Source organism: Cupressus sempervirens, chromosome 9, assembly GCF_028749045.1.
Source record: "Cupressus sempervirens isolate cs-2001-9-10 chromosome 9, ASM2874904v1, whole genome shotgun sequence".
Taxonomy (NCBI): domain Eukaryota; kingdom Viridiplantae; phylum Streptophyta; class Pinopsida; order Cupressales; family Cupressaceae; genus Cupressus; species Cupressus sempervirens.
The window spans coordinates 318,542,402-318,554,845 of record NC_143126.1 but is presented as its reverse complement, the minus strand read 5'-3'; the positions used below and the strand labels follow the sequence as shown (position 1 = coordinate 318,554,845).

The 12,444-nt window shown below is 36.7% G+C and overlaps 1 protein-coding gene across 3 annotated transcripts in view; it reads left to right on the top strand.

Annotated features, from left to right (window-relative positions):
• Positions 1-1,421: 1,421 nt before the first annotated feature.
• The window catches only part of LOC149538656 (synaptotagmin-5-like), a 318,251-nt gene continuing 307,228 nt past the window's right edge, over positions 1,422-12,444 (top strand). For all 3 annotated transcript variants that reach the window (XR_016356085.1, XM_089799985.1, XM_089799984.1), the window contains exon 1: positions 1,422-1,862. Coding sequence is in view for 2 of the 3 variants with exons in the window: in XM_089799985.1 (XP_089656111.1) it covers positions 1,605-1,862 (258 nt within the window). In the remaining variant the exon portion in view is untranslated. The remainder of the gene's footprint in view (positions 1,863-12,444) is intronic.

The window sequence follows — 12,444 nt, the reverse complement described above, 5'->3', positions numbered from 1 at the left end:
TCCACCAACCTTCCAAGGTTGAAGAACATTCACTTTATAGGCCAAGCCTCTTGAACTTACACATTCACTCTTACATGTTCGATCAAAACAAAACTTTGACTGTTGACCTTCCATATTTGCACAAAAAGTTGAAAGAAAAATTGCATAACAACTTTTTGCAACTTTTCAATATTTCCAAACATATGAGTTCAAATGCCTACCAAAACTTGATGAATCATTCAAGAACTCTAAAAAACATAAAATTGAAGATTTTTGGTCAACTCATAACGTTGACCAATGTTGACTGACCTCTGACTTGCCCATAGGCCTTATTACAATATGCATGAAATTTGCCTAAATGTATTCTAGGGATGCTTGAGATTGACTTATTGTCTTGTGTCAACTTGGACACTTATTAACCTCCTAATCTATCCAAAATTGATGTTTGACCATCTTGTTTAGGACCTAGGGCCCTTGCACCACCTCTCCAAATTGGGCATACACAACATATCACCTATGTTCTAAAATGGGCATTTTTGAAAGACCATCCAAATTGGGCATGCATTTTTTTGAATTTAGGGCTTGCCTCTTAAGTTTTGCTAGCTAGAGGCACATCAGATCCTTTCTTATCATATTATCCTTGGCTGATTTATCAATGGGGGATATGTGGGGGTATGCTTATGAACCTTGCCTATAGTCACTTATAGCAGTTACTTTTCTATTCCTGGTATGATCCTTAACTATATGCAATGATGACCCGTTATATTCCTTATAGTGATAGTATTACTATTTGCAATATGATCTTTGAACCCTTGGAATGTGCAAGTTTTCAAAAAGATGAATTCTAGACTTTGAAGAACATTGTGAAATTTTATCTTTCTAATTTCTTGTGTCAAAAAATTAAATTTACCACTAACAAAATTTCTATTAGCCAATCAAAAATTAGAAATTACTGATTGAAAATTAATATTTTTTTTTTTGGATTTTAGAAATTTGTTAATCTTAGTTATAAAAATTAATTGTGACATACAACTGGGAGCATTAGTTTTCTGTCTATATATAAGCGAGGACTAAAAAGATAATTTTAGTTTTCCGAAAGACTAAAAAATTAATTTTACCTCTGGCAAAATTGCTATTAGTCAATAGAAAATTAGAAATTATTGACTGAAAATTAATTAAATAAAATAAATTTTGAATTTTAAAAATTTGTTAATTTTAGTTATAAAAATTAATTGTGACATGCCGCTCCAACGTTAGGTAGGAACTAATAAAAACATATAATAATAATAACAAAGAAAGTAAAAATATATTTCGACCAATGACAAAGTATATGTTTCAAATATTTAAATAGCGGCCTTTTCTTTTCTTTTTCTTTTTCAGTATTCCTTACATTCAATTGATTTATTTGGTCAAACGATTACAAAATAGTTTGCAAGTGAAAGTTCAAACTTTTGGCGCAGTGAACAAGTGCTACTGCAGTAATGTTGAGATGGACATGTGGAGGTCTCATTCCTTTCCTCGTGTCTGTTCATCTTCCTCGACGCCACCTGCACCGTTTCAACCCATGCGTATATCAGTAAACAAGAAAACTATGGGCAACGACCAGGAAGGGGCAAGCAGCAGTCATGAACCAGGGAAGTTCGCCGTCGGCCACACTTCATGATAAAAATGTGTTTCTTTTACTGTTGCGGACTCCGCGTGGGCAAGCTGCGCTCTCAGGGCTCGCCTTTTTTGGAATAGTTGTAGCAGCTGGATTAAGATGGGTCGCTTCCTTGAGTGGAAACGGGCCATGGCAGTTTCTCGCTGGAATTATTGCAGGATTCGTAGCAATACTCATCCTCTACGTCGCCCAGCGCTTTCGCCAACGCTCTCGCTCTCGCAGAGTACGTTATGCTATGTTTCTTCCCTCACTTTCCCCTCCCGTTTCAATCTCTATCATCTCAAGGGCAGTCATCATGAATTATCAGCAATGCATCTTGCTGGCTAATTGGTCAAACTTGGTTACAACGATACAATCATAGGAATGCATGTTCCATGTTTTGCATGTTTCAAATAGAAGACGATCTGCCAACTGTTTAAGCTTTTTCTGAATCTAGACCATGATGCAGGGTCTATAGGGATAGTGCTCTATTGGGGCTGGGGTGGCTGGGCCGCTCATATTGATTAAAGCTAGTTCTCAAGAGGGAGAAAATTACGTTAGTTATACTTCCTGTAGAGTTGTTACTGGTATTGTTTTAGCTTGCAAGTAGATTTTTGGAAAAATAGCATATAGTGAAACATCATTAAGATTATTTGAACTTGAAGCATTCATCAAACTGTATAAGTCTTACAATATGGCCCTATACAATTCTATGTGAGTTTTTAATTAACACAAATGCATAAATTTAGAATTTTATATTAAAATTGCACCATGTAGTTATAGTTCTCATGTCCTCAATTTTGTATTTGTAAAATCGGACAGCCATACACAATTTTCTATGAATTCATAGGTGATTTCTTTAAGCTTTGGTGTTCTAAATGATGTTTTACGAAGGCAATCAGTTATCCTTTGAATTTTCCTAAGTCTTAAGTCTTTCGAATGCCATTTTTGAAGGTTTTCGTCGAGTTTTTCTTTGTTTTATTTGCTATGACGGGCTTTTCTTCCTTATTGCAAGTGTTTGATTTTTGGTAACCTTCGAGTCTTTGTTTGTTTTTTCTTGATTGTTTGGTTTGTTTTCACCCTAGGTTTCTTGCATTTTGAAGTCTGCTCATTTTAAGCTATCTTAGGCCTAAATCAAAGCATCAAAGCTATAATTTTTTTTGATCGGTAAATGGCTGAAGTCTTGATTATATTAATTAAAATAAAAAACATATAATAGAATATCTCCATTCAAACGGATATTGGTAGGAAACGGATATTGGTAGGAAAGAACGGAGAAGAAAACCTCCAGTCTAGCCCGGGATCATGGTCCTTTATTATTACAACCTGAAAGGGGCATACCCTAGTAGAATGATTACACATCTGTTATTGTTACAATATAATGGACATAATCCATAACATCACTTGATCTATTGCCTCTAGTGCCATATGAGAACCTGTTGCCTGTGGACCATACCAATCGATATTGTATCCTCCATCCACCACTGAGAGTTAAGATCGCTGATTCCAAACTAATTTGATCATTAGAATGGTTAGTGGTAACATGTTCATTAGCATCCTGATTAGATGAACAATCATATAACCTGAGCGGGATAAAAGTAGACTGGTTCTACAATGTCCATCCATAAATACTTAAAACCACCCAACTTATTCATTATTAAAAGCTTTGTCATACCCTACTTAATAAATTCAAATAACATATCGTCAATAAAAATCAGCATTAATCAATATGCGAAATTAATTCCTTGTATGGCTAAGTCAAAACTTAAAACCATTATTAAATTCGGACCTAGCTAAAACCTTCCATATTTCCTCTTTATACATAGAGCTCTACTGCCATTCAAAGACAAATAAAAACACCCAGCCATACTCAAAAAGAACACCATATGCTGAATATATCCACCAAAGTTACTGAAAAGACACAAGTCAAGATCAGCAGACCAGAGTTCCATAAGGCCAGACATAACATGCTGAAATCAAAAATCGAAACAGAGGAGCAGAAAAGCACAAGAAAAGGTAATCAATGAGAAAATACAGTAACAAGATCAGTCATATCATTATCCATTCATGCTAAGAAAATTACTAGACTTGATACTCTATTATGAAGATCAATCAGTCTACATAGATATCACGAAAGCTACCATATAGCAATCTACTTGGAAACAGAGTCCCTTGCTGTAACCAACCATAATATTTGAATCACATAATTTAGCTATTCTACTATGAAACTAAATGATTCTTTAAGAGGCTGTGGAAACCATGTCGCATATCAATTAACTTGAGAGTACCAAGGCTGATATTCCATAACAGCTCCAAATGAACAACAGAAACATTACCAAATCATACTGAATAACTAGATATATAAAGCAAAAGATTGTTTCATTCCATAGATACGGCAGACTATTCGTGAATTAAACATACTGTTCTTACTATCATTATATATAAGTGTACATTAAAACCCACTAATGCAAAGCAACTAAAGCCTACCCACCACAGATGGCATTCCGATATAGTATTTCGAAGAACTACAACCAGACCATAACCCTACTGTGGGCTAAATCAATAACCAAATGAGATGAAACATAGCTCAATGTCTGCAGAACTAATGTATAATACCAAAAATCGCCAAAGACTCCACAAGTAAAGGATAAAGATGAATCGCGACCCAGCCATCAGATCAGGGCTGCCCATATCGAGATACAAAACCAGATCCGAGAGGATACTCGACATTCCTTACTTCTTAGCAAAAACCATGATGACTTTGGCAATGTCGTTCGGGATTTTCCGAATGAAAATGGGGGGAAATTCAAAGGACGTTTCTCTGCTCGACCTCTCGATATTGGGAGTGCAGAAATCCAGTTCTTCCAAATTACCAAATCTCACTCCAGGATGAATATAGGCCTTGACGAGACCAAGGTAATTACAAAACCATTCGTTTCCTGCGTCCAACCTAATCCTTCTCCATCGCAGGAGGAAGTGGATGCATGGTTCCATTTTAGGCCATATCAAATTGAAGGCTGTCGAGTCCCTAATTATTAAAGTAGGAGGCCTGGGAATGTTAGCCATAACTAGACTCCCTGGTGGGTGATTCATATACATCTCCAGGAGGGGTACCCTTAAATCTTCATCCAAACTCATAATGACTTCTAACACTCCTTGACACCAAGTAGATTCGAAAATATTGAAGCAGAGTCTTACCATTTCCCGTTTTTTGATCCTGGCTCGAGCCATGCATCTGATGAATGTGCCTATTATGTCACTGTTTGTCCTCCAGGTAAATTCATAATCGAAGCAACCCTTGCCAATTGCCCTACTAATCACGATATGGGTCATCCCATCTACTGACCTGAGAATCCGGTTCCATCTTTCTGGAGTAATACTACCTCGAAAGGCCATAGTGCGGACCTCAACTGTGTGAAAAACGCTGATGGTAGTATCCATATTGAGATGAAAGCGCCGAATGACAAAGATAGGGGGAAAACTATACAGGGAAAGGATCCAAAATGCGAAGTCTCTAGAAGAGCCTAGACTCAGCCTGACATCATCTAGGAATCATGACTCGGACTGACTCCCACTATGAAACATACAAATCATTATTTATGATGGCAAAAAGTCTAACAGAAAACTACTACGCTAATCAAGGCAAAACACTATGAAATCAATAACACTAAAGGACCTTGACTAAAAAATAAAATGCCTCAGGGTCTAGGCTAATACAGACCCTACCCCACCCCTCGACCGACAGACTAAAAAACCAACCTATGGTATATTAATAAGAGAAGATGAACTAAGATTTTGCTAAAAATTCCTATGACACCTAACCTTCTATATGACATACCCAAACTAACAATCCTAACTTCGGATGAAAGCTCAATACCGGATACCTAGGTATGAGAGGAGGTAAAATATATGCATAACCTGAGACCATCAATTCATATCGAGACTTTTGAAATCCAAGATATAAATACCATCAGCCACTTTTTTCGCCAAAAGGTCTGCCTTTCGATTACCTTGCCGATAGATGTGACAAATCCTAACTTTTGCAAACTAATCCACCATATTAATAACTTCTTCTAACTTGGAGTTAAGGACCCAGTTAGAGGTTGCTCTATTCCTAATAGTGTTTAAGATAATTTTAGAATCGCCTTCTATGATAATGTTTGATAAACCTAATTTTTGACAAAACCTCAACCCTTCTTCCAATGCTTCGAGTTTTGCCAGGTTATTGGAGGTGGGGTGAATCGGCTTTTCTTTTTTAGCAATCCATTGACCTGTGTCATCATTGATGATGCATCCAATACCTGCTATTCCTAGGTTACCTCTTTCTGTGCCATCAAAGTTAAGCTTCACCGGAGGGGGAGATCATTTACACCTATCCCGTCGGAGGGGGAGACCATTTACACCTATCCCTCGCCTCCTTGCTCTTTTTAAGATAGATGAGGGGGGTTAATTAATCTAGGTCACCCCTATTTAACTTGACCATCCTAGATAGAGAAGGAACCTTCTTCAATTCTAGTCTTCCTAAGATAAGAGTTGGTTGTTTCGACTATGCAAGCTTCAATTTTTTGAATTAACTCACCTATCTTCAACTTTGATTCACAAAAAAATCTCCTGTTCCTCTCTTCCATACCTCCCACATAAGGATGGAAGGGAAAATATTCCATAATTTTCTATAGATGCCCTTACATAGATTGATAGGCCAACCCTTAAGAAGATCAGTTAGTGATTTAGGCAACGGAGAAGACCATCCTAACCTCTGTCTGAGCCAATCCCAACAGACATGAGAATATGGACAACCGTATAACAAATGATCAGAATCCTCACTGCTTTGCTTACAAAGCGAACACTTGGAGGGGCCTTTGAAACCTAATTTATGAAATCTATCTGCCGTTAGGATCCTGTTTTGGAATGCCAACCATAAGAAGAATCCTGCCTTTGGCAAACAAGCTGAGTTCCAACATAGGTTAAGTGGGACTTCCACTTCAACCCATCTTTGCGAGTGTATTAGAGTTTTGTATCCATTTTTCACACTATACTTACCATCATTCGATACTACTTAAACTAGCTTGTCATTCCTTTCAAGCTGCTTAACTTTCTTGTCTCGAATGATCTTTTCGTATGCCTTTAAAGCATCTAGATCCATCTCTATGTCTTTTAGAGGTTTCCAAATCCAACCAGCGTTACCTTCCGTAGTGATTTTAGTCTTGTAGTCACTAACTTTATTACCCCACATTTTGACTAGTTTTTCTTTAAGATCTCCTACCATCTGATCATTTTCTATTGGGGGGTATCCATCCCAAGAATCTTCCCAAAAAGGGCTTCGTCATTGTTACCAACATCCTAAGTTAGGAATCTGCTAACGAGGCCTCGACATCTAACCATAAAGTTCCAACTTACTGACCCTCTGGGGAGAGTCTTCATTCTAAAAATTGACAGAGGGTCATCTACATTTAGATACTTATTGTACATAATCTTAGCCCATTGATGCTCTCTTTCCATATATAGACACCAAATTAATTTAGCCCCTAATGCTTCATTCTGCCAATTTAAGTTCTTAATACCTAATCCACCCAATTCCTTGGGTTTACAGATATTTTCCCATTTTATGAGGGCCAGTTTTTTAGTTTCGTCACAATTATTCCATAAGAAATTTTCGAGTCTAGTCTCAAACTTGTGACGAAGATGCTTGGGTAAAGGAGGCATGACAGTGGGTACGTCAGGATAGCTGTCAAAACTGAACTTATCTTGGTACTCTTTCTAGCTTTCGAGAGCCACTTATCTTTCCAGCAACCTATCCTGGCTTCCAATTTATCCAAAGTATTATACCATACCTTACTTGACTTTGCACCCTTCTCTAATTCAATATCAAGGTACTTGCATGGAAACAAACCTTTTTTGTACCCCATAATATGGCAGATCTGTTTTTCCACCTTTGCATCCGTGTTAATAAAATAAATCTCAGATTTCGTTTCATTCACTTTCTGTCCGGATGCCTTCATATATTGCTCTATGATGGATTTTAAAACACGTGCCTCTTTTACTGAGCTCTTGCCTGGTAGAATCGTGTCATCTGTATATTGTTGGTGAGTGATGTTAGGAATATTCCTAGTAATAGTTATTCCTTTAATCTCTTCTTTATTATAAGCCTTAGTGAGACATCTCCCAAAGGCTTCAGCCATAATTATATAAAGAAACGGAGATAGAGGATCTCCTTGTCTAATTCACCTCGATGATTCAAAAAATCCTTCAGGAGATCCATTAATAAGAATAGAGATTTTAGTAGTGGAGATGCATTTATAAATAAGGTTGATCCATTGATGAGAGAAACTGAAAGCTTCTAGAGATTTGCAAAGGAACTGCCAATTCACCATATCATAGGCTTTTTGTATATCAAGCTTCATAAACATGCATGCCTCTTTTTTCTTTTGGGCAGAGTGAATAGTTTCTTGAATGATCAGAATGCCATCTAGAATAGATCTGCTTGGTACGAAGCCTATTTGCTCTTCCAAAATAATTTTTGGAAGGATGGTTTTTAGTCTATTTGCTAATATCTTTGATAAAATTTTGTAAATGGTGTTACATAGCGCAATGGGCCTAAAGTCACCTGGACTCTCAGGGTCTACCTTTTTAGGTATCAGAGTAAAAAAGGAATAATTTATTTCAGATAACAATGACCCCCCATTCCTTGAAGCTTCAAGGGCTTTCTAGAGGTTTATACCAATAATGTCCCAACATTTTTGATAAAAAAATGCCTGAAATCCATCTGGGCTTGGTGACTTATCAGGATTCATATTAAAAACCACCATTCTTACTTCTTCAAAAGTAATTGGTTTGTTTAATGCTTTGTTATCCTCTGCTGTAACCAACTTCGAGATTACTTCGAGCAACTTAGTTTGAGCCTCTCTGTTTGACCCTTCAAAATTATTTAATAATTTTTGAAAATGTTCCACTAAAATTTTCGAAATTTCATTAAGTTTATCCGTTGGAGTACCCAAGTGGTTTTTGATACTAGAAATTTTGCTCTTAGCTCTGTTCTAAAGGGTGGAGTTGTGGAAGAATTTCGTGTTCCGATCTCCCTCCTCCGACCACTTCTCTCGTGATTTTTGCCTCCAAAAAATTTCTTCTTTGGATAATATATCCTCTTGTTTTGCGAGCAATTCTTTTTCTAGGTGATAGCTTTCATTGTTCATATCTTTTTTAATGATTTCAAGGTTTAATTCCTTTAATCTTTCTTCGATGTCCCAACTTTTCTTTGAAGATGTTATTGAAATGTTCCTTGTTCCGATTGAGGGTCTTTTCTTTGAGCATCTTTAATTTTGAGACAAAAATAAACATTCTAGATCCCTCAAAGTTGCCTTGTGACCACCATTCCTTAATATTGTCTAGAAAACTAGAATCTAAAAACCACATTTTTTCGCATTTAAACGAGTTTCTAACGGGTTTATGGGGCTCAGAAAATTCTATTCTAACTGGGAAGTGATCAGAACCGGCTATTGGCAGGATAGATGATTGGATATTCAAGTTATTAACATCTAGTTCCCCTTTGATAAAGAACCTGTCTAATTTCTGTGCTATATATGCAAAGTCTTTCTGTTTGTTATTCCATGTGAAATTCTCATTGTTCAAAGGGATATCAATCAGATTATGGACATCACACCATTTTTAAAAATCTATAGAGGATTTAGGGATCTGTTGAATACCCTTAGTTTTTTCATCCAAGTTCAAATTGGTATTAAAATCTCCCCCTAAGGATTATATTATTCTTATGATCCATCATGAATAGGCTTAATTCTTCCCAAACTTGTTTTTTCTCTAAATTGCTTGTAGGACCATAAATGTTAATAATAATAAATTTGAGGTTGGATTTCAAACTTGTGCCTATACCACTGATCCAGTTGTTATTAACTCTTAAAGTATTTAAAGTTACTTTCCTATGATTCCAAATGAATCCTAAACCTTTGGAAGCGCCTAAAGGTTCGAACATAGAGGTACTCCAATTGCCCAGCGTCTTACCTAATTTAATTCCTTCTATCTTATTTAGTTTAGTTTCCTATAATAAAATTATTTCAGATTCAAAAAGTTTTAGGTTTTGTTTTAGTAGTCTTTTTCTGCTAGGGGCATTTAAATCCCTAGCATTCCATGTGGTAATTTTCATGTTGCTTTCGAAAGGCACTTCCTCTTCCCATTCTGAAATATCTGATCAATCTTTTGTTGCTCTCTGTTTTGACCTACTACTTCTTTGAGTTCTTTAAGTGATTTTCTTCCTCTTTTAGCTTTTGGTTTGCCACACTGAGGTGAGTTTAAACGTACCTGATTCATCTAAAGTCCTAGCTATTCCATATTCTTTTGCGCATTTTGAGTGACTCCCAGCTTGCTGCTCTCTTTCTCTTCCAGTTCTTCATTTTCTAATTCTATTAAAATTTGATTAATTACGCTTGACTGATTATTCTTTTCTAGGTCTGGCAGTTCTCTACTGTCTTTTCCCATAGCATCCTCCTTTAGCTCTGTTCTGTTTTCTTTTATCTGCAACCCTTTCTTCTTTTTGTCCTCATTATCAATATTCATCTGATCTCTTTTTAAATCTTCACAAGTATAATTATCACCTCCTAATTTTAGAACCCTATGAATTAGGTCTTCTTTCTGAGCCTCCGTACTGCTATTTATATTCTCAAAACTGAATACTTGTATTAATTCTTCGGTCAATAGATCTATGTTATCTTTGTCCGTATTAGAAATGCTCATGTACTCCAATTCTTCTTCCTCTATCAAATCCTTGTGTAAGAATTCATGAAACTCTTGTGACAGAGGTTTTACTGCTTTATTCAATTCACTGTTCTCCTCCTTTTGGTTACTGACCGGTGTAAATGGTGAGCTGCATGAGGATGATGGTGTCTGTCAAAATTTAGATAGCCTATTGAATGTTTCTCTGTTAGAAGTATCCATTATTTCCTTAATAATTTTTGATTGATTAAGGGAATAACTGATCTTCTCAATTGGGGTTTTAACTTCCCTTTCCCTTACTGCTTCCCTTTCAAATATAATAGAATTCTTTACTTCCTCTAACCTGCCATTTTCATTGTCAAGTACATTATCAATATGCTGAATTCTTGTAGTCTCTACAACTTTGACTTCTATACATATCTGACTTCAACTTTTATTCACCTTGTCTGTGCTATTGTTCTTGTTTGACTCCTGCAACTGTGTATCAGAGATACTGGATATTCCTTTCCCTATGACCTTAGATTTCAGCTTTGTCTTTGAAAATTGATTTCTTGTGCCTGCATTGATTCCTTTACTCTTACCTTCCTCTGTTGTCTTACCCTTTCCTTTACCGCTTTTTGATACTGATTGTTTTCCTTTTACCGTCCTCTGTATGTCTGTTGGTTTGTCTTCTTGATCATTCCCATCAATTCCCTTTGGGATAGCCTTTGTGATTGTGGTGAGATCTAGTTTGTCTGTTGGTGTCAAGTCCATCTTCCCTTCATTGTTTGCCTGCTCCATGCAGGTAGGATCATTGTGAGACTCAATATGCTTTTGGGAATGTGTAGGAATCTTATTATCAGGGACCTCTTGACACATTCTGTTTTTTCTAATTCTCATCATTGGAAACTTACTATTGAAATCCGAAGTGAGTTGTTGTGTCTTGATGTGATTTTCCTATTATCGTCTAATCTTATTATTTTTGAGATCTTACCTTCATAGTAGTGGAAATTTAGATTGTAGGTAGCTCTATTTGTGATCACTTCCTTTTGCATTGAAATCGGATAGTTGATTTTACTTTTGATAAGCAGTTTTACATTATTACAACAAGGAAGGAAGAATCTATACCTATTAGTTCTCCCATAGACGATCCTAATTTCCTAAGAATCTCTATTTGAAGTAACTTTGGAGGAAGGGATTGAATAACAAATCATGTTGGTAGCACAATATCTAACATACCTTCTTTACAATCCGGCAACCAATCTAAAAATTTAAAAGCATAACCTTTAAAAAAACACTTAGAGGCATAAAGAAAGTCTTTTTTAGCGAATTCATCAATACAATGCAAGTAAAGTATTCTATCTGAAAAGTGGGAAATACTTACTTGGCCCTCGCAATTTTCTTGTAGCCAGTTGGTAAGGCTGAGCAATTCCTTCTTGGGACCGTTCCAAAAAGCGAAGAGTCCAACCTCTTGGCATTCTTTCCATCTATCTTCACTCTCCTGATTACTGATAAAAATGGTATTATTGTTTGGAGAAGGAGCAAAGATAACCGAGGACTTGCGAAGCTGCGGTGGATCCGGAGAATTCACAACCCCAGATCTCCGATGGGGGGTACATATGCTCTTGGAGAATTGCCATAGAAGTAGGGCTTCGATGACCCTCGCCTATTAGGGCTAGCTTGAGAGTGGAGCTGATCTACTGATAGATCCGCAAAAAACCTTACCTATTTATGGAGCTTTCCATTATTGTTTAAACATGCATACTTAGTGAGATTAAATACCCTAATTTGGTTATCCAAACTTGTGGTAGCGAAGATGACTTGCTGGGGTCTTAGGAGCTTTCCATTATTGTTTAAACATGCATACTTAGTGAGATTAAATACCCTGATTTGGTTATCCAAACTTGTGGTAGTGAAGATGACTGGCTGGGGTCTCAAGAATCCCGTTGATCTTGGTGACCTTACTGAGAGTGCGTGCTTGGAGCCAAGTTTCTGAGGCAAATTATTTTCCAACTGACATCTTAACTCCTACTGTGGGATGATGGAGCCACGAATGTGATGATACTGTTCCAAATATTCTTGATTCTTAATTCCTTCTGGAATGGAGGGTTTGCTCGCCATGTGTT